The sequence below is a fragment of the Cetorhinus maximus genome, unplaced genomic scaffold (genome assembly GCF_964194155.1).
Source record: "Cetorhinus maximus unplaced genomic scaffold, sCetMax3.hap1.1 HAP1_SCAFFOLD_1565, whole genome shotgun sequence".
Classification (NCBI taxonomy): Eukaryota; Metazoa; Chordata; class Chondrichthyes; order Lamniformes; family Cetorhinidae; genus Cetorhinus; species Cetorhinus maximus.
The window spans coordinates 31,309-53,585 of record NW_027597505.1 but is presented as its reverse complement, the minus strand read 5'-3'; the positions used below and the strand labels follow the sequence as shown (position 1 = coordinate 53,585).

The following is a 22,277-nucleotide window of genomic DNA, read 5'->3' as shown; positions in this document are numbered from 1 at the left end:
CCAACAGGTTCGAGATTCTTGCTCCCTGTGTGGATGAGAGTGGGGACTGTAGGGAGGATGAGCAAACTGACCATAGCACCATGGCACAGGGAGCCATTCAAGTGGGGGGAGAAAAGAGAAATGTAGTTGTACTCGGGTATAATATAGTTAGGGGAATGATACTGTTCTCTGTAGCCATGATCGAGAGTCCCGAAGGCTGTGTTGCCAACCTGGTGCCAGGGTTAGGGATATCTCATCTGGGCTGCAGAGGTACTTGGAGTGGGTGGGGAAAGATCCAGTTGTTGTGGTCCACGGAGGCACCAACGATAGAGGTGGAACAAGGAAGGAGGCTCTGCTGAGGGAATACAAGCAGCTAGGGGCTAAATTAAAAAGCAGAACCAAAAAGGTAATAATCTCCAGATTCCTACCTGAGCCACGAGCTAACTGGTATTGGGTCAACAAGATTAAAGAGGTGAATGTGTGGCTCAAAGATTGATGTGGGAGAAATGGATTCAAATTCATGGGACATTGTCATTAGTATTGGGGAAAGAGGGAGCTATTCCATTCGGATCAGCTCCACTTTAATCAGGCTGGGACCAGTGTCCTGGCAAATTGTATAACTAGGGTTGTAGATAGGGCTTTAAACTAAATAGTGGTGGGGCGGGTTCAGTTGCATGGAAATATTAAAAAATCAAAGTTTAAGGAGAGGGTAAGAGTGCAGGTTAGTGACGAGGCTGATTGTTCCCAAAAAGTGAAAGGAAGGGACAGAGTGTGCGAACGCCGTTTTGCACCAAAGAATCATAAAAGAGTAGGGAAAATTGACAACAGGGCAAGCTTAAAGGCTTTGTATCTGAATGTGTGTAGCATTCAGAATAAATCTAATGAGTTAAAAGCACAAATAGAGATAAATAGATTTCACTTGGTGATGATTACTGAGACGTGGTTACAGGAAGAACTGGTGTGGGAGCTGAATATCCAAGGGTACTCAGTGTTTCAGAAGGATAGGCAGGAAGGAAAAGGAGGTGATGTAGCTTTTTTAGTAAAGGAAGAGATCAGTGCTATAGTGAGGAATCAAATAGGCACTGGAGAGCAAGACATAGAGTCAGTCTGGGTAGAAATAAGAAATAGCAAGGAAAAGAAATCCCTGGTTGGAGTAACCTTAGGTCCCCAAACAATGGTTCAGCAGTAGTGCACACTATAAACCAGGAAATACTAGGAGCATGTAAGAAAGGCATGGCAATAATCATGGGTGATTTTAATATGTATATAGACTGGGCTAATCAAATTGGTAAGGGTAGCCTCGAGGGAGAGTTCATAGAGTGTATTAGAGATTGTTTCTTTGAGCAATACGTTGTGGAATAGGAAGCTTTTAAAGATCAACAAAGGGTTACTAAACAAATACTAAAGTGAGCAAAGGTAAATTATGAAAGAAAACTAGGGAAAAAAGTAAAAGCTGTTAGCAAAAGCTTCTTCAAGTATATAAAAAGAAAGAGAGTAACTAAAGTGAATGTTGGTCCCTTGGGGGATGAGGCTGGGAGTTAATGGTGGTAAACACAGAAATGGCAGAGACACTTAAACCATGTTTTGCCTCAGTTTGTATTGGGGAGGAAACTAGTACCACCCCAATAGTAACAGGTAGAGCAGAGGGTATAGAGAAGGAGGGGCTTAGAACCATCACCATCACTAGAGAAAACGTACTGGGCAAACATTGGATCAAAGGGTGACAAGTCCCCAGGACCTGATGGCCTACATCCCAGGGCCTTAAAGGAAGTGGCAGTGGAGATAGTGGATGCATTGGCTATAATATTCCAAAATTCCCTGGATTCTGGAAAGGTTCCAGTGGACTGGAAAAATGCTTATTCAAAAAGGCTGTTGGGGAGGAGGGGGCAGAAAGTAGGAAACTATAGACCAGTTAGTTTAATGTCTGTCACTGGGAAATTGTTGGAATCCATCATTAAGGAAGTAGTAATGGGGCATTTGGAAAGTCAAAATGCAATCCATCAGACTCAGCATGGTTTTATTCAGAGTAAATTGTGTTTGACTAATTTGCTAGAGTTCTTTGAAGGTGTGACAAGCAAAGTGGATAATGGGGATCCTGTAGATGTAGTATATCTGAACTTCAAGAAGGCCTTTGATAAGGTGCCGCACAAAAGATTAATACACAAGATAAGGTCACAGAGAGTTAGGGGTAATATTAGCCTGGATATAGGATTGGCTAACCAACAGAAAGCAAGGAGTCGGGTAAATGGGTCTTTTTCTGGATGGCAAGCTGTAACTAGTGGGGTGCCACAGGGTTCAGTCCTTGGGCCCCAACTATTTACAATCTACATGAATGACTTGGATTCATGGATAGAAGGTACTATAGCTAAATTTGCAGATGACACCAAAATAGGTGGGAAAGTAAGTTGCAATGAAGAAGTAAGAAATTTACAAATAGATATGGACAGGTTAGGTGAATGGGCCAAAATTTGGCAGATGGAGTTTAAAGTGGATCAGCATGAGGTTATCCATTTTGGTCAGAGGAATAAAAAATGGTGACTTATTATTTAAAGGGAGAGAAACTTCAGAATGCTTCAGTGCAGAGGGATCTGGGTGTCCAAGTGCATGAATCGCTGAAAGCTAGTATACAGGCACAGCAGGTAATAAGAAAGGCAAATGGATTTTTGACATTTATTGCTAAAGGAATAGGGTATAAGAATAGGGAAGAGCTGTGGCAACTTTACAAGGCATTGGTGAGACTGCACCTGGAGTACTGTGCACTGTCTTGGTCCCCTTACTTGAGGAAGGATATATTTGCATTGGAAGCAGTTCAGAGGTGGTTTACTAGATTGATTCCAGAGATTCGGGTCTTGTCTTAAGAGGAGAGATTGAGCAGTTTAGGCCTATACTCGCTGGAGATTAGAAGTGTGAGAGGAGACCTAATTGAGGTATATAAGATGCTAAAGGGGATAGACAAAGTAGACGTGGAGCACGTTTCCCCTTATGGGGCATTCTAGAATGAGAGGCCATAGTTTTAGGCTGAGGCGTGATAAATTTAAATCATGGATGAGGAGGAATTACTTTCCTTAAAGGGTTGTGAAACAGCTGAATAAATTTAAGGAGGAGATAAACAGATTTTAAATAAGTAACGAGTTGAAAGGTTATGGGGAGAGGGTAGGAAATTGGAGTTGAGGCTGAAATGAGATCAACCATGATCGTATTGAATGGCGGGGCACGCTCGAGGGGCTGAATTCCTTACTCCTGCTTCTCGTTCTTATGTTCTTATGAATTGTTTGAGAAGCTGTAGCCAGATTCTAGCTCTGATTGGACAGACCCTTCTCGATCCAATTCTCAACTAATCAGAGAGCCAGGTAGAAGAAACTGTAAGTTCTGACCGGCTTATATTTTCCTATTTGACAAGCCTGCCAATTTCAGATCATGTGGGGATAATTCTATTTCCAGCAATTTCTGTGCTGAATGTAACTTTGGGGTTCATGCTGTAGCTTCTAATTCTGTGACTTGTACATGAGAGAGGTTTGTTCTGTATCTGTCAATCTCCATTTTTCTTTTTGTGATGGTTGAAATCATTCTCTACCTGCTAATCTTGTACCATGTGAGAGTGTAGGATTCTCTCTGCATCTGTCACTTGCTGAACTGCATGTGTGTGAGAGATTTATTATGTGTCTGTCAGTCTCTGCTTCTGTATGCAAGTGCTGATATCAATCTGTACTGCCCAGTCTCTGCTCTGTGCTCACATTCACTGTCTGTCATTGTTTTATGTGACTGTAGGATTCATTCTGTGATCATCAGCCCTTGGGACTCAGCCAGTGTGAGAGTCAGTCTGCATCTCTCCATCGCTCATCCATTGTCAGGTTAATTCTGTAACTGACATTCATTGGAGCTGTGTTGTTATGGCCTTAATTCTGCATCTGTTAGCCTCTGGTTTGGGATGTGGATTTGGGACATATTCCATGTCTGACAGACTCTGGTGCTGAATGTGACAATTAATTTAACTTTCTATCTGTCAGTCTTTATGCAAAAGAGCTTGTAATTGTGTATCTGTCTGTCTATGGTACTGTATGTGAGCATGGGATGAATTATGTACCTGTCAGTCATGGAACTGAATGTGATTTTGTGATCCATTCCATCTGTCAGTCCCCAGAATTACAAGTGAATGTGGAGTTCATTCGGAAGCTGCCAATATCTGGAAGTAAGTGTGAGCTTGAGGTCAGTTCTGCAGTCATCTGTCTTTGACTACATGTGTGCTCCATTCATTCTGTATCTAACAGTCTCTGGGCCTGTATCCAAATGTTGATTTCTCTCTGTATCTGTCAGTTGTGGGACTGTGTATGAGTGCAGGATGAATTATATGAATGTCATTCTCTGATACTATGTGAATGTGGGATTCGATTTGCTTCAATATATCACTTGTGAAATAAAAAAAAGTGTTCTATTCCGTGCTTCCTTTCAGTTACCTGTAAAGTGCAATATTGTTGCATTCAATCTGAATGTGTCCATCTCTTGTCCTGCATGTGGATGTATTATTATTTCTGGATGAGTAGGTCCAGGGTAATTTACATGAGAGTGAGACTAATTCTAACCGTAACATCTGTGAGTGTGGCATTCAGTCTTTTACTGTCTATATCTGGAAATAATTGTGTCACTGAATTTGATTTTACTTTTTCTTCATCTATTACTGTCTGTGAATGAGATTTGTCTTATGCCTGTCAGTCAGTGGCACTTTTAATGACTGCTTTTGATCTATGCCTTATTGTCTTTTTCCATGTGTAGTCCTGTGGATTTTATTTTCTGCATTTCAGGGTTTGGTCCTCTGTATAAAGTGGGATTAATGCAGTGTATGTCAGTTTCTGGTGAGTGTGGACATACCTCTGTATTAGTCAATCTCTCAAACTGAATGTGAGTGTGCATTAATTCAGTTTTCATCAGCATCTGGCAGACACTGAGGTTGGGAATCATTCAATATCTGTCAGTTTCTGTTATTTTATGTGAATGTGCTGCTCATTCTGTGTCATTACCTTGTAAAGGGTGTGAGTGGGGCGTTTATTTGTACCTGTCACTGTGCAATACCGAATGGGATTATGAGCTTCATTCTGTATTTTTCAATCTCTACTGCTCGATGTGAATGTGTTTATTTTTGGCCGTCAGTCTCAGGTACAATAAGAGACTCTAGAATTTATTATACCTTTGCCAGTCTCTGGTAGGGTATGTGACACTGGGCTACATTCTACATCTTTCACTCAATGGCAATGCAAATGAATGTAGCTTTAATTCTGTACTTGTCAGTCCTTGGATTGAAAGTGTATTTGGAATTTGTTGTTCTTATGTCTGTTTCTAGACTTTCATGTGCGTGTGGGGTTCATTCTCAATCTATGTGTCTTTGCCATTGAATGCAAGTGTGGAAGTTTTCTGTATTGGTACCTAACCTGCATCTCAGGCATGATCTACAGGCTACATTCAGTAGTTCTGTGTGAGTTGTGTACTGGTATTAAATTTGTATCTGTGAGAACAAATTGAAGTGATAATATATGCATCAATCTGATGCATGGTCCGTTATGTAATTCCTGCAGTTTGAAAAAATGGAATTCATACTTTAATTGTACATTCTAGTCTAACACTTCATCAGATTTTGGAACTGGTATTTAATGTGTAACTCACTCTACATTCTGTGATGCTTAGTAGCAATGCATCCTGCATCTTACAATAAGGTAAATGTTGTCTGATGTGGTTAATAACTGGTATTTAATTTGTGGCCAAGGTGACACCGTGTATTTAAATCAAATAGTGGCTGTGCTTTTGTCCTAGGATTGATGTACCTAGTCCTCAGGTGTACTGGTTTGGAGGGAAATGGAAACAACTTATCCAACCAATTATCTGTTTGACTCTTATATTGAAAGGGCGCCTCTCAACCTTGGGGTCTATGTCCGTCTCTATATGATATATGTTGGCCTAAAGACCTGGCAGTATCTCTGTGCTTTGTGAGTGATATTGTACTTACTGTGAGTTGGAATCATCACGCTGCACTTTTCCTTGTTTCGAGGAATCATCCGGTTCCTTCAATTCTTTCCGTACACACAGAAAACATAACTCCATCACCCGAAGAATAGATTAAGTAGAAGATACAAAAGTGATCAATGTATTTTATAAATAACTTATTATAATGAACAATCAACAAAGCAAAACTAGCAGCATATCAGTGTCTGACCCCACCACAGTACTGGAGCAATTTGTTTCTGCTCATCTGCTATTTTGAGCGGTTTTACAACAATTTTACAACATTCAGAAACAACCTGTCCTGTGCACTGCTCCTTGAATTAGACTATCCGATGGAGGAGTGACTTTCGCAAGGGTCAGATTTCTATTTGCAGCTCCCTTTCAACTAACAGTACACCCGGAAACAAGCAGGCACAGTTTAAAATGTCTCTTTCACACTTCTCACCTGGTGCCTGAAATTGATCTTCTTTGTGTAACTGGAAACATTGTTACTGTGCGGCTATTTCCCCCGCCATTCTCTGTCCAATAACAAGGGACAGTGGGAGCCGGAACTAAGCCAGGAAGCTTCACTCGGGTTTGGGGAGAGAAAGCAGCAATGATCTTCATTGGCGAGTTCTTCTCACTCTGTCCAGACACTGCTCGAGAATGGCCTCTCCCTTCCCCCCGCTCACTCCATGTTCCGGGAGCAGCTCGTGTTCCAGGGAGCCCATTAAAAACAGCCGCCGCCTCCGCCTCAGCTGCCCGGACACTCAATGCCAATCTCTGAGCATATCTGCGGACGCGGCTCCAAACCGATGCGCTGCTTTAAGCAGATGCTGTTTGTTCACTTCCCTCTGGGGCGGTGATGTCTCCGATCGCTGCTGAATTAAACTCTATTCCGCTCACTGAGTGAATGACGCTCTCGGCCATTGTTGCGGGAGGGGTTGCGCATGCGCTGTATCATCATTGTGACGACACCGGGGACGGGTTTAAACAGCGCATGCGCATAGCTCCGCAGCAATTCAACCACTAAAATCAAAGGGAATTTTCCCCATTTCACTCTCATCACAGAGAGAACAAAATCTCCGAACCTGTGTCGGCGCGGGGGGCAAGGGGCGTTGGGTGCGAGTGGACGTGTGGCGGTGGTACACTGGTGGGAAAAGTCCGCTTTACAGCATCAATTTTAACACAGGAGATTCCCCCAAACAGCTTGTAAAATGCTGGAACCGTGTGTGTATGAGGATGGTGATGTTACTGAGGATGATTCCTGTTTTAGTATAGACTGTGTTTAGGTCGGAATATTACTGACTGTTAATTATAACGAGAGTATATTTCAAAGCCTGGGTTTGCGGAAACTCCTGACTGTGAAGCCCGGGTCTGTCAGGGTTTGTGTCTCGGTTCCATTGGTAATCCCAGCTTTATATATAGTACCAGAGACTGACTGGTGCAGAATACACCTGAATCTCACATCGAGCAGAATAGATGGACTGATGCATTAAACCTTCAGAAATAGGAGCTGGACTTGGCTATTTGGCCATTCGACCTACTCTATCATTCATTCAGACAGAAGTTTTACCTCAACTCCACTTTGCCACACTCTCCTTATATCCCTAGTATCCAAAATCAATTGACCTCTGTCTGGAACATACTCAATGGCTGAGCTACCAAATCTCTCTGGGGTGGAGAATTCCAAAGAATTCACTGAAGACATTTCTCCTCATATCATTCCAAAATGGCCAATGCTGAGATGGTGACCACATGTTGTAGATTCCGGAGCCAGGAGAACCATTTTCTTAGCATCTACCCTGACAAGCCGCTTAAGAGTTTTATTTGTTTCCTTTAGATCACCTATATTCTTCTAAAATCCAGGAAATATAGACCTAGTCTCCTTAATCTCTCCTCATAAGGAATCCACTTGTCACAGAAACCAAGCTAGTGAACAATTATTGCCCTCCCTCTAAAGCAACTATGCCCTTCCTTATGTAAGGAGACCAAACTGCACACAGTACTCCAGGTGTAGCCTTAATAGTGCCCTGGATAATTGGAAGATTTTTCACTCCTATAATCCAAAGCTTTGGAACAAATGTAAACATAACACTTCCCTTCCTATCTGCTTGCTGAACCTGCAGTTTTACTTTCTGTAATTCATGTACAAGGACACCCAGCTCCCTCTGAGTACAAACGTGTTCCAGTCTCTTACATTCAAACATGTTATTTTTTCCCCCTACAAAACTGGGCACACTCACATCACCAGATTGTATTCTATCTGCCATGTTCTTGCCAACTCAGACAACCTGTCTAAATGCCTTAGCAGGTTTTTTGTGTGCTCACAGATTAATTTTCCACCTAATTTTGTATCATCAACAAACTTGAATATGTTCCATTCAGTACCCAACTAAATCATCAATATATATTGTAAGTAACTGATGACCGTGTTTTATCAAGAGTAAGTTAGAGCCTGCCAATCCGAAAATGTCCTGTTTATTCCGACACTGTTTTCTGTCCATTTACTAATCCTTGATCCATGCTAATATTTGATCCCCGATCACATGTTCTAATTTTGTGTAATAAACTCCTGTGTGGGACCTTTGCAAATCGCTGAGCAAAATTACACCCCCCTCAGATTGCAAGGCCCTGTGTTACCAAAACAAAAGGAGAACCTTAAATACAGATTAAATGACAAAGAGAACAGGTAAACAGTACCCAAATGTAAGATATTGCATGAATCCCAATATTGAACCCATACTACAGACTGAACTATGCAATACATACCACTCCCCAAACCTCAGAGTATCTACAAGCTAGATGAAGCTGATCATACACATCGGGTAATGTATCAGATTGTGTGATATACAGACATTCAGGATTGTGTTGACAGAGATGGAATTTTAATCCAAAACTCTGAAATAATAACTGATTAATACCCACAGCTATTAACTCCAGTTGAAACATATTTTATGTTAAACATAAAGTCAGGCTTACACTCATGATACATAGAATATAATCTCGCAATTGTTACAGCAGAGGGGGGCCATTCGGCCCATAGCATCTGTGCTAGCTCTCTGCAAGAGCAGCTCAGCTGCTCATATATTCTTCCCCACAGGCCTGTTTAATTTTCCTTTTGTTCTTTTTCTATTCATTTTTGTTCAATGAGCTCAACTTAACTATTCACATGGACACAATTGATTCTCTTTATGGACAGCGGTCATATCCATTCGACATCCATCCTTTCCCGAGGTTAATAGGCCCAGCTATTCTAAGCCAGTGCTGATTACTGATGAGGTTTCAACTGCAACATGGATAACTCCATATTGGGATTCACGTATCTGCCATCCTTTTCTCCATTACCCTTTACACTTTCTGATAGCAGGTTTAGTTGCCCTGAGCTGTGCCTGGTACCCATCCCAAAATTCTCCTACTGAAGTATAACTGCTTTCATTGGATTTGCCTCACAAATGAGGAGGAATCTACCTTGGTTTGTTTGGTTTTAAACACCACTTTTCAAATTCATTCTCCCAGCGAGAAGCCTGATCTACTGAGGATGTAAATCAGAAATTCAGACTTGTATTCTACCTGATTTCCAGGCATTGAAATTAATTTCCATCCAGATTCCTGTTTTGCACGACCCAGTGGGGAATCTCCTCACTCACAACACAAGGTGAGATAATTACAGGTCTAAAGAGCAGTTGACAAGTCTGACTTTTTAAACATTTATGTGTATAAAGATTGCTAAATTTTAAAAAAAAGATTGTCAATCTGATATGAAAATGTGAACTTAACGCTGAAGTGGAGAAATTTTCAGGTAGACCCAATTCTGCAAACATCTAGAGAGTTAGTAATCACTGGTCCCAGAGATGTAGAGATACTGAATGAATCTGACATTCACACAGTACCACAGACCAAGAAACACAGAAAAATCTTAGAGCCAAAAACTGATAGGGACAAAATGAATCTTTCATTTCTGCAAAGCATCAGGCACTGAGTTAGAAAATGGCTTCAACGCTTACACAGGGTACCAGTGTCCAACAGAAACAAAATGATTTGCAAGCTTCCATAAAGTACCACTGATTGAGAGAGAATTGATCCCACTCATACCAATACTCTCCATTGAGGCAAATTCTACATTGTCAGTCTTTGGTGCCGTATGTGACAGTGGGGTTACTTCTGTCAAAAATTGCAAGAGATGGACCTATTGAGAATGAATTACACATTCTGAATCAGTACCAGAGACTGACCGATACAGACTGAATTTCACACTCCCATTCAGCAACGGATGTTGACAGCCACAGAGTTAATCTCACATTCACACACATTATCAGATATTGACAGTGAATGAGAAGTTCAGACTCAGAGATAGTACCACAGGCTGAAAGACATAGAATCCATACAACTCTGACCTACAATACCAGAGACTGACAAATATAGAATCTCATTCACATACAGTTATAGAGATGGACAGGTACAGAATAATAAACATTTCGTGGCCGAGAGAAACACATACTGATTTAATTTCGCACTGGCGTGTAGTCCCAAGGAGCGAATAATTTTACTTACATGCACCAATAACGGACAGATGCACAATGAGCCTCAGGATATCAAGAGAATCCAACACTGAGACATGGTCCCATCAAGTCAAAGACACAGAAGAAATCCAGCCCTCGCACACTGTACCATGGCTTTCCAAACAGTGAAAGAACCCCACACTCACACACAGAATCAGGGAGTGAATAAATCCCACAATCACAGACTTTACAAAAGCCTCATAATTCCTGAAGGAACCCCACATTCCTATACAGTCCCTCGCACCGACTGCCAGGCGACATTTCCTGGTGTATTTTTACACACTGAGAAATTCTGGCTGGAGAGGGTCTTTGTAAAATGTATTTCCCTGATTGCAGTAAAGAGGCTAATGATTGGTGGAGAAAGCTAAATATGATTGGTCGATTTCTCTATCCAATCAAAAAATCACAAATTAAGAACAGTTTACTTTTAAAAATGCCTAATAAGAATTATTGTTTTCTCATTCCTCATTAGCATATATCTGTCAGACTGTCTATATAATGAGCGGACGGAAGGGGTTTGGTTTATTTCTGTGTCTGAAATTGAGATTGAAGATGGTTGAAGAGAAGAAGAAACCAGTTGCTAAGAAGGGCGCCAAGAAAGCGGTGAGTAAACCGGCAGGAAAGGGCGGCAAGAAGCGGCGAAAGTCGAGGAAGGAGAGTTACTCCATCTACATCTACAAAGTGATGAAGCAGGTTCATCCCGACACCGGCATCTCCTCTAAGGCCATGAGCATCATGAACTCGTTCGTGAGCGATATTTTCGAGCGCATCGCGGGTGAGGCTTCCCGCCTGGCCCATTACAACAAGCGCAGCACCATCAGCTCCCGGGAGATCCAGACCGCCGTGCGCCTGCTGCTGCCCGGGGAACTGGCCAAGCACGCCGTGTCGGAAGGGACAAAGGCGGTGACCAAGTACACCAGCTCCAAGTAAAACCCCCGAACGGACTGAAAAACACATTCACAACACAAAGGCTCTTTTAAGAGCCACCCACAATCTCTACTAAGGAGCTGCACCCGACATCTTCCTACTGGATTATTATAATATAAAATAACTTCCACTGCTGTTAGTGTCTCCTGTCCTGTAACGCAGACACTAACCCTTTAATTAGCTCATCGGCCTTCGCTTTGTGCTGAAAGCGGTTATTCTGTTATCACAGCCTTTAAGTGACCTCATTAGCTGCTGTTTTCAGCTTTAATTGTCCCTTCCCCCAATTCCTGAAACAGTTACTGAGTCATTTTATTAATTTTCCGCAGGGTAACAGCCGGAGTGGGATTATTACAGAGCGGAATAAGGACAGTCTGAGGACTCGATCCGCTCCCTGTTAACAGCGAAGGGTGTTCGGTTCAGAGTGAAGTCTGAACGGACGATTTTGCGTGTCATCCTTGCGCAGGGGCCATGCTAATCTTCTCTGTATCGTTCCAATTTTAGTTTCCCTCCTGGGAAAGCGGGAAACAGGGATTGATTCCCGCCCGGGACAGTTAGAAAGCGACAAGAGAATGAACCACATTTAAACAAAATGTTCAAACCCGCGCCTGCGATTGGTGATGACACAAGCTGAATAAAACCAAATAAAGAGAAGGGATTTGAAATCTCAGACCAAAGACGACATTTACTTTAATCCGCTTCTTTCCCGCAGTGAAATTGGCGGGCTTTTTAAAAATGGACATTTTTCTGGTTCTGACGGTTATTTGCAAATCCCGCCCCCTTCTGCTTCCATTTATCTGATTGGTGAAGAATATAGGCAAATAAGTGGATTGAACAGAGACCAATCAGACGAGTTTTCAGTTTATAAGAACAGTAAACGCTGGAGAAATTGTACATTTTTTGCCGAATTGTTTGTGAGGTTGTGGAAATGTCTGGAAGAGGACCGGCGGTAAAGTTCGCTCCAAGGCCAAGTCTCGCTCCTCCCGGGCTGGACTGCAGTTCCGGTGGGCCGTGTTCACAGGCTCCTGAGAAAGGGCAACTATGCTGAGCGTGTGGGTGCTGGAGCCCCGGTCTATCTGGCTGCTGTGCTCGAGTATCTGACGGCTGAAATCCTCGAGCTGGCCGGTAACGCGGCCCGGGACAACAAGAAGACCCGCATCATCCCCAGACACCTGCAGCTGGCCGTCCGCAACGACGAGGAGCTCAACAAGCTGCTGGGAGGGGTGACCATCGCTCAGGGCGGGGTGCTGCCTAATATCCAGGCCGTGCTTCTGCCCAAGAAAACCAGCGCCGCTGCGGGCTCGAAGACCAAGTGAAGCGGCCATTCTTTAATCTAATAACCCAAAGGCTCTTTTCAGAGCCACTCACAGAGTCTGTGAAAGAGTGACCTATTGTCTGTCCGCGGCCGGACCAAATTTGTAAGTGATTCTGGACCAATAATGGCGAAGGGAGAACTCGCACAACTTTTGAGAAGTATTTAGTTGAGCCCTCGAAACAACATAACTAAAAGTACTACGGGCTAAGTGCTGGAGAATAGAATTAGAATAGATAGGTACTTGATGTTCGGCACGGTTACGATGGGCCTGTTTCTGTGCTGTATAACGCTATGACCTCTCTAGTGCAACAACATCCTTCCTATACGGGCAGATGAGATTTTCCCAGGCTGCTGTGGAAGGCAAGGGAGGAGATTGCAGGGACCCTGTTATTAATTTTCAAATCTTCTCTGACCACAGGAGAGGTGAAAGGACTGGAGGACAGCTAATGGTTTCCATTATTCAAAAAGGGGGCTAGGGATAAACCAGAGAAGTATAGGCCAGTCAGTCTTAACATCAGTGGTAGGGAAACTTATGAAAAAGATTCTGAGAGACACAATTAATTTCAACTTGGAGAGGCAAGGATTAATCAAGGATAGTCAGTCCGGCACGGACACGAGCGGCCTGTTTCTTTGCTGTATAACTGACTAATATAAACCATCAAAAATATCTGCGCACTGGAGGGTTACTCCTGGGCATTCGATTCATGTTCATAGTGTTACCTTATAATAACAATTGAGTATTGACTTACAAACCGTACCTCACCCTGTGCCGCAATTCGTTGGAAAAAAATCCGTGGCCTAAAATATTCGCAGACATAACCTGAGCTGCAATTGATAACTGCATCATCTGTATTCTCTCAATTCTACAAACGCTATGTAGACAAGACAAATAAACCGGTGCAAGGGAGAATAAATTGTATCTTCGAGATGTTTAAGTGCTGGAATGGTTAACAGGGGATCGCAGCTCTTTCATTTGTCAATTTAGTGGCTCTTAAAAGAGCCTTTGTTGTACTCGGTGCTGAAGCCGGGTTTTAGGCGCGTTCCCCGCGGATGCGGCGGGCCAGCTGGATGTCTTTGGGCATGATGGTGACTCGCTTGGCGTGGATGGCGCACAGGTTGGTGTCCTCAAAGAGCCCCACCAGGTAAGCCTCGCTGGCCTCCTGCAGGGCCATGACGGCCGAGCTCTGGAAGCGCAGGTCTGTCTTGAAGTCCTGAGCGATCTCTCGCACCAGGCGCTGGAAGGGCAGTTTGCGGATGAGCAGCTCGGTGGATTTCTGGTAGCGGCGGATCTCCCTCAGAGCCACAGTGCCGGGTCTGTAGCGCTGAGGCTTCTTCACTCCGCCCGTGGCTGGAGCGCTCTTCCGGGCCGCTTTGGTAGCCAGCTGTTTGCGGGGAGCTTTCCCTCCGGTCGATTTGCGCGCTGTCTGCTTGGTCCTGGCCATTTTCTGAATTTTTTTTTTTGCAAAAATATACTTTATTCATAAAATATCTTCAATCACATTCCAAACCATTTCAAAAACACCATTACAAGGGTACAATCCAGGTTAAACGTTTACAAAATGTATCACCAGGTGCATCAGTACAAACAATATTACAATCATTTACAGCCTTTCATTTTGAGCTGTACAGCCCGAGGGGCTCTAAACAGTTCCCAGTCTCTCGGTGCGCATTGGCAGAAAGGTCTTAGACAGCGACCCTTCCCCATTGCGCCTTTGCGGCAGCTGCCCCAAGCTTTAGTGCGTCCCTCAGCACGTAGTCCTGGACTTTGGATTGTGCCAGTCCGCAACAATCGGTCGGGGACAACTCTTTGTGCTAGAAGACCAACAAGTTTCGGGCAGACCAAAGCGCGTCTTTCACCGAGTTGATGATCCTCCAGCTGCAGTTGATGTTTGTCTCGGTGTGTGTCCCTGGGAACAGCCCGTAGAGCACAGAGTCCTGTGTCACAGAACTGCTCGGGATGAACCTCGACAGCAACCACTGCATCTCTCTCCAGACTTTCTTTGCAAAGGCACAATCCACAAGGAGGTGAACAACGGTCTCTTCCCCACCACAGCCACCTCGAGGGCAACGTGCAGAGGGGGTGAGCCTCCTGGCGTGTAGGAAGGATCTGACGGGGAGGGCCTTTCTCACCACCAGCCAAGCTACGTCTTGGTGCTTGTTGGAAAGTTCTGGCGATGAGGCATTCTGCCAAATGACTTTGACAGTCTGCTCGGGGAACCATCCCACAGGGTCCACCCTCTCCTTTTCCCTCAGGGCCTCTAGGACGTTACGTGCTGACCACTGCCTGATGGACTTGTGGTCAAAGGTGTTTTTCTGCATAAATTTTTCCACCAGGGACAGGTGGTACGGCACGGTCCAACTACTTGGAGCGTTCCGCGGCAGCGTGGCCAGACCCATCCTTCGCAACACCGGGAACAGGTAGAACCTCAGCACGTAGTGACACTTGGTGTTTGCGTACTGAGGGTCTACGCACCGCTTGATGCAGCCACACACAAAGGTGGCCATCAGTATGAGGGCGATGTTGGGCACGTTTTTTCCCCCTTTATCTAGAGGCTTGTACATCGCGTCCCTGCGGACACGATCCATTTTCGACCTCCAGATAAAGCGGAAGATGGCTCGAGTGATCGCCATCGCGCAGGAGTCTGGAATGGGCCAGACCTGCGCCACGTACAGCAACAGGGAGAGTGCCTCACACCTCATGACCAGGTTCTTACCCGCAATGGAGAGGGAGCGTCGCTCCCACATGCCCAGTTTCCTTTTCACCATAGCCACTCGCGCCTTCCAGTTTCTAAGGCATGCCCCGGTCCCTCCGAACCATATCCCCAGCACCTTCAGGCCGTCAGCCCTGACAGTGAAGGGGACAAAGGATCGGTCAGCCCAGTTCCCAAAGAACATGGCCTCGCTCTTCCCACGATTTACCTTGGCTCCCGAGGCCAGTTCGAACTGGTCGCAGATGTGCATCAGTCTGCGCACCGACAGCAGATCCGAGCAGAAGACGGCGACGTCGTCCATGTACAGGGAGGCTTTTACCTGAGTGCCTCCACTGCCTGGGATCGTCACTCCTCTTATGCCCGGATCCTTCCTGATGGACTCGGCAAAGGGTTCTATGCAACACACGAAAAGGACAGGCGAGAGAGGACAGCCCTGCCTGACTCCAGATTTCATCGGAAAGCTATCTGTTTCCCACCCATTGATTGAGACTGCGCTACTGATGTTAGTGTAGAGCAGTTGGATCCAATTTCGAATTCCCTCCCCAAACCCCCTTTTGGAGAGCACATCCCCCATGTAGGTGTGCGATATTCTGTCAAAGGCCTTCTCCTGATCCAAGCTGATGAGGCAGGTATCCACACCCCTGTCCTGTACATAGGCAATCGTATCCCTGAGCAGCGCCAGGCTGTCAGAGATCTTCCTGCCTGGCACAGAGCAGGTCTGGTCAGGGTGAATCACCAATTCCAGAGCGAATTTGACCCGGTTGGCGATGACCTTGGACAGAATCTTATAGTCCACATTCAACAGTGAAATGGGTCGCCAATTTCTAATTTCCTCCCTTTCCCCCTTGTGCTTGTAGATGAGGGTGATGATGCCTTTCCTCATGGATTCTGACATACTACCGGCCAGGAGCATACTCTCGTACACTCCTAGCAGGTCTGGGCCGATCAAGTCCCACAGAGCCCAATACAACTCCGCCGGCAAGCCATCGCTTCCGGGGGTTTTACTCTTCTCGAAGGACTCGAGGGCCTTAGTCAGTTCATCAGGAGTTAGCGGTTTGTCCAGGCTCTCCCGCGTACTGTGGTCTAAGACCTCCGTGATAGAGGACAGGAAGGACTGGGAGGCCATGCTGTCCGTGGGCTTCACGTCATACAATCCGGCATAAAAGGAATTGCTGATCCTCAGAATGTCGGACCGTGATGACTTTACTGAGCCGTCTTCTTCCTTCAGGCTGCTGATCACAGAGCTCTCTGTGTGTACCTTTTGGAAGAAGAAACGTGAGCACGTCTCATCCTGCTCCACGGAGCGGACTCTGGAACGGAAGATGATCTTGGAGGCCTCCAAGGCAAAGTGCGAGGCTTGCTGGCCCTTCACCTCTTGGAGCTCCACCTTGACATCGACCCCCATCGACTGCAGCCGGAGCAGATTCTGCATCTTTTTCTGGAGTCGGGACATTTCCCTCTGTTCCTTTCTAGCTTTCTGGGTGCCTTTGAGGATGAAAAACCTCTTGATGCTTCCCTTGATCGCTTCCCACCAGTGTGTCAGGGACTCAAAGAGGGGTTTCACCGTTCTCCAACCTTTGTAATCCCTCTTGAGCTCCTCAATGTTCTCTGGGGTCAGCAGTTGCACATTTAGCTTCCATGCCCCCCTGCCCACCCTCAGGTCCTTCTCCAAGTGGCAGTCCGCCAGTAGGAGGCAGTGGTCAGAGAAGAACACCGGCTTGACCTCGGTGGATCTGACTGTGAATGCACGGGACACAAACAGGAAGTCTATCCTGGAACGAATGGACCCGTCTGGCCGCGACCAGGTGTATCTACGCTGCGCTCCGTCTGCAGGGTTGCTGAAGACGTCGTGCAGCTTGGCATCCTTAACTGTTTCCATCAGGGATCTGGACGTAGCGTCCAATCTGCTGCCGGCCCTGCCGGATCGTCCAGCCGCATCGATGATGCAGTTGAAGTCACCGCCCAGAATGACCGGCCTGGAGGTCGCCAGCAGCAGTGGGAGCTGCTGAAAAACCTCCAGCCGCTCATCCCCTTGTGCCGGGCCATACACGTTAATTAACCGGAGTGGAGCGTTCTTGTACATTACGTCTGCTACGAGGAGTCGCCCGCCCACCACCTCCTTGACCTCGGAGACGATGAAGTTGCCTCCCCGCAGCAGAATACCCAGGCCGGAGGAACGAGAGTCGTTTCCGCCCGACCAGATCGATGGCCCGTGGGACCACCATCGTGACCATTGCCTGTAGGAGCTGAGGTGCGGTATCGCACACTCCTGCAGAAACAACAGGTCAGCTTTGACCTTGGCTAGGTAGTCCAAGGTCGCAACACATCGCGTAGTAGATTTAATGCTACGCACATTTATGGATACAATCTTTAAACCCATTTTAAAGCATTTATTCTCCTACCAAACCCACTGTCTCTGAGAGTCCCAGACCTTTAGTCTGCTCCTTCATACCCGTAGTGAGCTCAAATTCCTTCACTTTGGATGGGCTGAGGTAGATCTCCTTGGCCGTGTTCTGCTCCGGTGGCATCTGGAGGTTCACGTAGAGAGTGGGTTTTGAGATGACCTTTGCTGGAGAAGCTTCTCCAAAACTCACCCCCTCTGGGGTGTTGCTGTTCCCGGCTTCCTGGAGCTGGGGTGCGATGATTGCCTCACTGCTCCCAGATTCCAGGGGCTGTGGTGCACTGGCCTCCTCAGGTTGCAGGCAAAGTTGGGGTGCGCTGGTCTCCTTGTTGTCTCCAATTTTCTGGAGCTCGGGTGTCTCGTCCTCCAACGCCCTGGAGCTTTGCCGCCTCTTCTGTCGGTGCCGCCCTGGCACTTCATCATCCGAAGAGCTGCTGCCCTTGTCATCCGTGTCGGATGGGAGACGCCTCTTGCCGCTTCTCTGGGAAACGCCTTTGCTTCTTCTTCGCTCCCTCTTACTTTTCTTGTTCTTCACCGTCCGCCACTCCTCCTGCTGCTTTTCCACTGCTGCCTCCTCCTCCATTGATTCGCCGTCCTGAGGACTGGGAGGTACAGGGGGTAGTGCTGCTGATTGGCTCTCTGTTGCCTCAATCTCTTTCTCCACCTTGTCTCTCTCTGTGTCCTCCTTTGTCCCGTTGAGCTCCCTGGGGGCCTTGGTGGTTGGAGTGACACGAAACATTTCTTCTGCTTCCCCCTGGTCGGCTTTGGCTGCCTGTGCGTAAGTACGGCAGCGTTTGGTGCAGGTCCTGTAGAGGTGACCTGCCTCGCCACACAGGTTGCAGCACTTGGCCTGTTTGCAGTCTTTTGTCTGGTGCCCTTCCTGTTTGCAGATCTTGCAGAGGGAGGCGCTGCAGTTGGCCGCCACATGACCAGCCTTGCCGTATGAGCGACAATGCTTGGGTTGCCCAGCGTAGACCAGGTAGCCACGGTTTCCCCCGATAGCGAAACTGGAAGGAGGGTGGAAAATGGCTCCCTTACCATCGGTCTTTAGCGTGACCTTAAACAGGCGTTTGCCTGTCCAGATCCCCAAGTCGTCTCGAATCTCGGTGCCGCTCCCCACCTTATCGAAGTACCTGGTGAGGAAGGTGACCACGTCGGCGACAGGGACGAAGGGGTTGTACACATGCACCATCACCACACGTTCCCGTTGCAACGGCTGGCCATTTTCTGAATAGATTCACCACAGTCTGAGATGCAAGAACTATTAATACAATCTGCTCGACAATCCGCCTTTTTAAACTCTGAGAGGAACCGCCCCGAACAGTAATTGGCTGCAGCCTTACGCCCAGGGAGTTTTATCCAAAATCTAACCAATGAATTAATCCCTGGCAACTCAGGTCCTCATTGGTCAAGTTGTTTTAAATTGCCATTTCAAAAATTCCGCCAATTTTTTGCAGCCGTTTCCCGTCTCGACAATAGACTTCGTTCTTCCCTTTTTTGAAAATTAAAAATACCATTTTTCACTCTCACTCGCTATTTCCTAACCCCAATGAAATTCCAGTTCATGTAACTTGTCCCTGCAATTTTTAAACCAGGTATCATCCTGGTGAATCTGCTCATTTTTGGACAGAAACACCAGTCTGTTGTTTGAAAAATGTAAAGTCAGTGCTGAATTTCCGAGGCAAAAATTGAAGGACTGTCCATTGCTCCCTACAGCACAACCAACCCTAAAAACCTCAGCTCGCTTATATGGCTGGAATGGGTAATAATATAGAAACGGTGCTGGGGGCATCAGACCCCTTCGCATTGCCCTCATTCTAGGCTGTTCATGCCGATAAAGAGCGGCTCGAATCTCCCGCTGTTCCCAGTCTGAGTCTACACGAACATACGTGCGAATATTGGGATTAGGAGCAGAAGGAGGCCACTCAGCCCATCGAGCCGGCTCCGCCTGATCCTGATATGATTGTGACCTCAACTCCACTGACGGATTGAACGGCTGGTGTCAGAGGAACCGCCGGATCCTGTCATTACTACCTGACTAATTATTCATTTAAAACAAAACCTATCGAAAATATGAGGCAGTGGATTATTTTCAGTATCAGTATCAGTGCAGAATGGGCCATCCGGGTAAATAAACGATTAAACAGATTCTCAGTACAATCCCCGCCAGAACAAATCAGGCACTAACATTCCCGATCACAGCCCATCCCAGCTCCCGTTCTCAGGTCTCTGCTCTCTCTGTGAGGCGGTGGGTGGCTCTTAAAAGAGCCTTCGTTGTGTGTTCGGTAGAAAGGGTCGAGTTGTTCAGCCGCCGAATCCATAGAGAGTGCGGCCCTGGCGTTTCAGAGCGTACACCACATCCATGGCAGTGACCGTCTTGCGCTTGGCGTGTTCAGTGTAGGTGACCGCATCCCTGATTACATTCTCCAGGAAAACCTTCAGCACCCCGCGAGTCTCTTCATAGATCAAACCCGAGATCCGCTTGACACCGCCACGGCGAGCCAGGCGGCGGATTGCTGGTTTGGTAATGCCCTGGATATTATCACGAAGCACTTTGCGGTGGCGCTTTGCTCCGCCTTTACCAAGTCCTTTACCTCCTTTCCCTCTGCCAGACATGATGATTCTTCACTTAGATCTCTACTGAATATGAGAGACGAGCTGTTTCAGCTTCCTCTTTTATACAGCCCGCCCCGACCTGACTGAGAAAGGGACTGAGAATGAGGGGCGGGGCGGGGAAGTGACTAAGTGACAGACAGAACAGAGGAATGTCTTTGAACATCTAGCTCCGCCCCCTGCCTGTCGAACCGACATTTTATTTAATTGTCGACATTGGAAGTTAACACAGCGCTCGGCACAAAACTTATCGATTGGGGCTTCATGTTCAACGGTTCTAGAAACCCGCAGCTTTTAATTGCAGAGCTTTACAAATAAAATTCTGTAATATTTCAGCCCAAGTACATACACTATACACCATCAAATCCGCGTGTTTCCACTTCACTCCCAGCTTCTGTTCTATCCCCACACACCTCCCCTCCAGACGGGTTGAGCAGTTTACCGACACCGCACTCCAGCTGAATTAGACAAACTCATGTGTTGGGCTTTGAGTTGTAGCGCGGGGTTACTTCGCCCGGGTAACTGTCTTACACACTCTCACCCTGAATCTGTGACAAGGGAACGAGCAGAAACTGACAGAGCAGCTGAACAAATCCCCAGTTACAATGGGACACGGTCACCGCTCTGTTTTATTGCAGAGTGGGGGAGAGGCTGGGTATAGAGCATGTCAGTGACATACCGGGAATTTTCAATTTAATATAAATCATTTCAGTGTGAAACCTGCTCCCAGCGCCGGGACAGGGACATTTAATTCGGGGATCAGATGTTTCCTGAGAGACGTGGGCGGCTCTGAGAAGAGCCTTTGTGTTCAGAGGTTTACAATTTGCTCGGCTGGTTTCATTTCTTTCCTGGCGCTGCTTTCTTAGCCTTTGCTGCTTTCACTTTGGGCTTGGCCTTCGATTTATCCACTTTTTTTAAAGCCTTTCCGCCCGTGAGCTTCTTGGCGGGAGATTTTTTCTTCAGCGCTGCTTTCTTCACCGCCTTTTTTGGAGTTGCCGCCTTCTTGCTGCTTGTTTTCTTGACTGTTGCTTTCTTCGCTGGGGATTTCTTGGCTGTTACTTTCTTGGCTGGAGATTTCTTAGCTGCTGGTTTCTTTGTTTTCAGCTTCTTGGCCGCTGGTTTCTTCACTAAAGATTTCTTGGCTGTTGGTTTCTTCTCCTTCTTTCCCACTTTCCCCTGGGATTCCTTCTTAGGGATTTTGAAGGAGCCGGAGGCGCCCTGTCCCTTTACCTGCACCAGGGAGCCGCTCTCCACCTTCCTCCTGATACTTAGCCTGATCTGGGAGCCGAGCTTCCCCACATCGACACCGCTGCCAGACAAAGCTTTCTTTATCGCGGCCAGGGACATCCCCTTGCGATCGCTGCAACCCGCCACAATCTTGAGGATCTGTTCGCCTAACTTGGGACCGGCTGCCTTCGATCGGGAAGCCGCCTTCTTCTTCTTGGGAGGTTTGACTTGAGCGGCAGCGGCTGGAGGAGCCGTTTCGGCGGCTGCAGTATCAGTCATATCCGAGACTGTGTGGAAAATCTCTCTGACAGTCAGAACCGGATCAGAAATGAAACCAGTGGTGGCGGCTCAGAGCAACTTAAAGACAGAGAGCGGACGGGGCAGAGACAACCTGCTGTCAGCTCCCGGCTCCTCCAGCCTCTCTGTGTTTCTCTCTCCTCATAAACTCCCCAATTCCACTTCAAATTGGACATTTCAGATTCCCACACTCGCTTCCTTCTGTTAACAAAATCCGAATCTTTGTTGTCGAGAAAGGTCCATCTGAATTAATTGCAGCAATTTCGATTTAAACCCGT

At 46.5% G+C, this 22,277-nt stretch overlaps 1 protein-coding gene and 1 non-coding gene across 2 annotated transcripts; both read right to left on the bottom strand.

Moving 5' to 3' along the window:
- Positions 1–11,856: 11,856 nt before the first annotated feature.
- Positions 11,857–11,962, bottom strand: LOC144676394 (U6 spliceosomal RNA). Its single transcript, XR_013575324.1, has one exon. It is a non-coding gene; the product is annotated as a U6 spliceosomal RNA (small nuclear RNA).
- Positions 11,963–21,312: 9,350 nt separating this feature from the next.
- On the bottom strand, positions 21,313–21,999 carry LOC144676393 (histone H1.5-like). The gene has a single exon (XM_078536816.1). It carries the CDS (start codon positions 21,979–21,981, stop codon positions 21,313–21,315), a length of 669 nt encoding a protein of 222 aa, XP_078392942.1. The 5' UTR covers positions 21,982–21,999.
- Between the last annotated feature and the right edge of the window lie 278 nt (positions 22,000–22,277).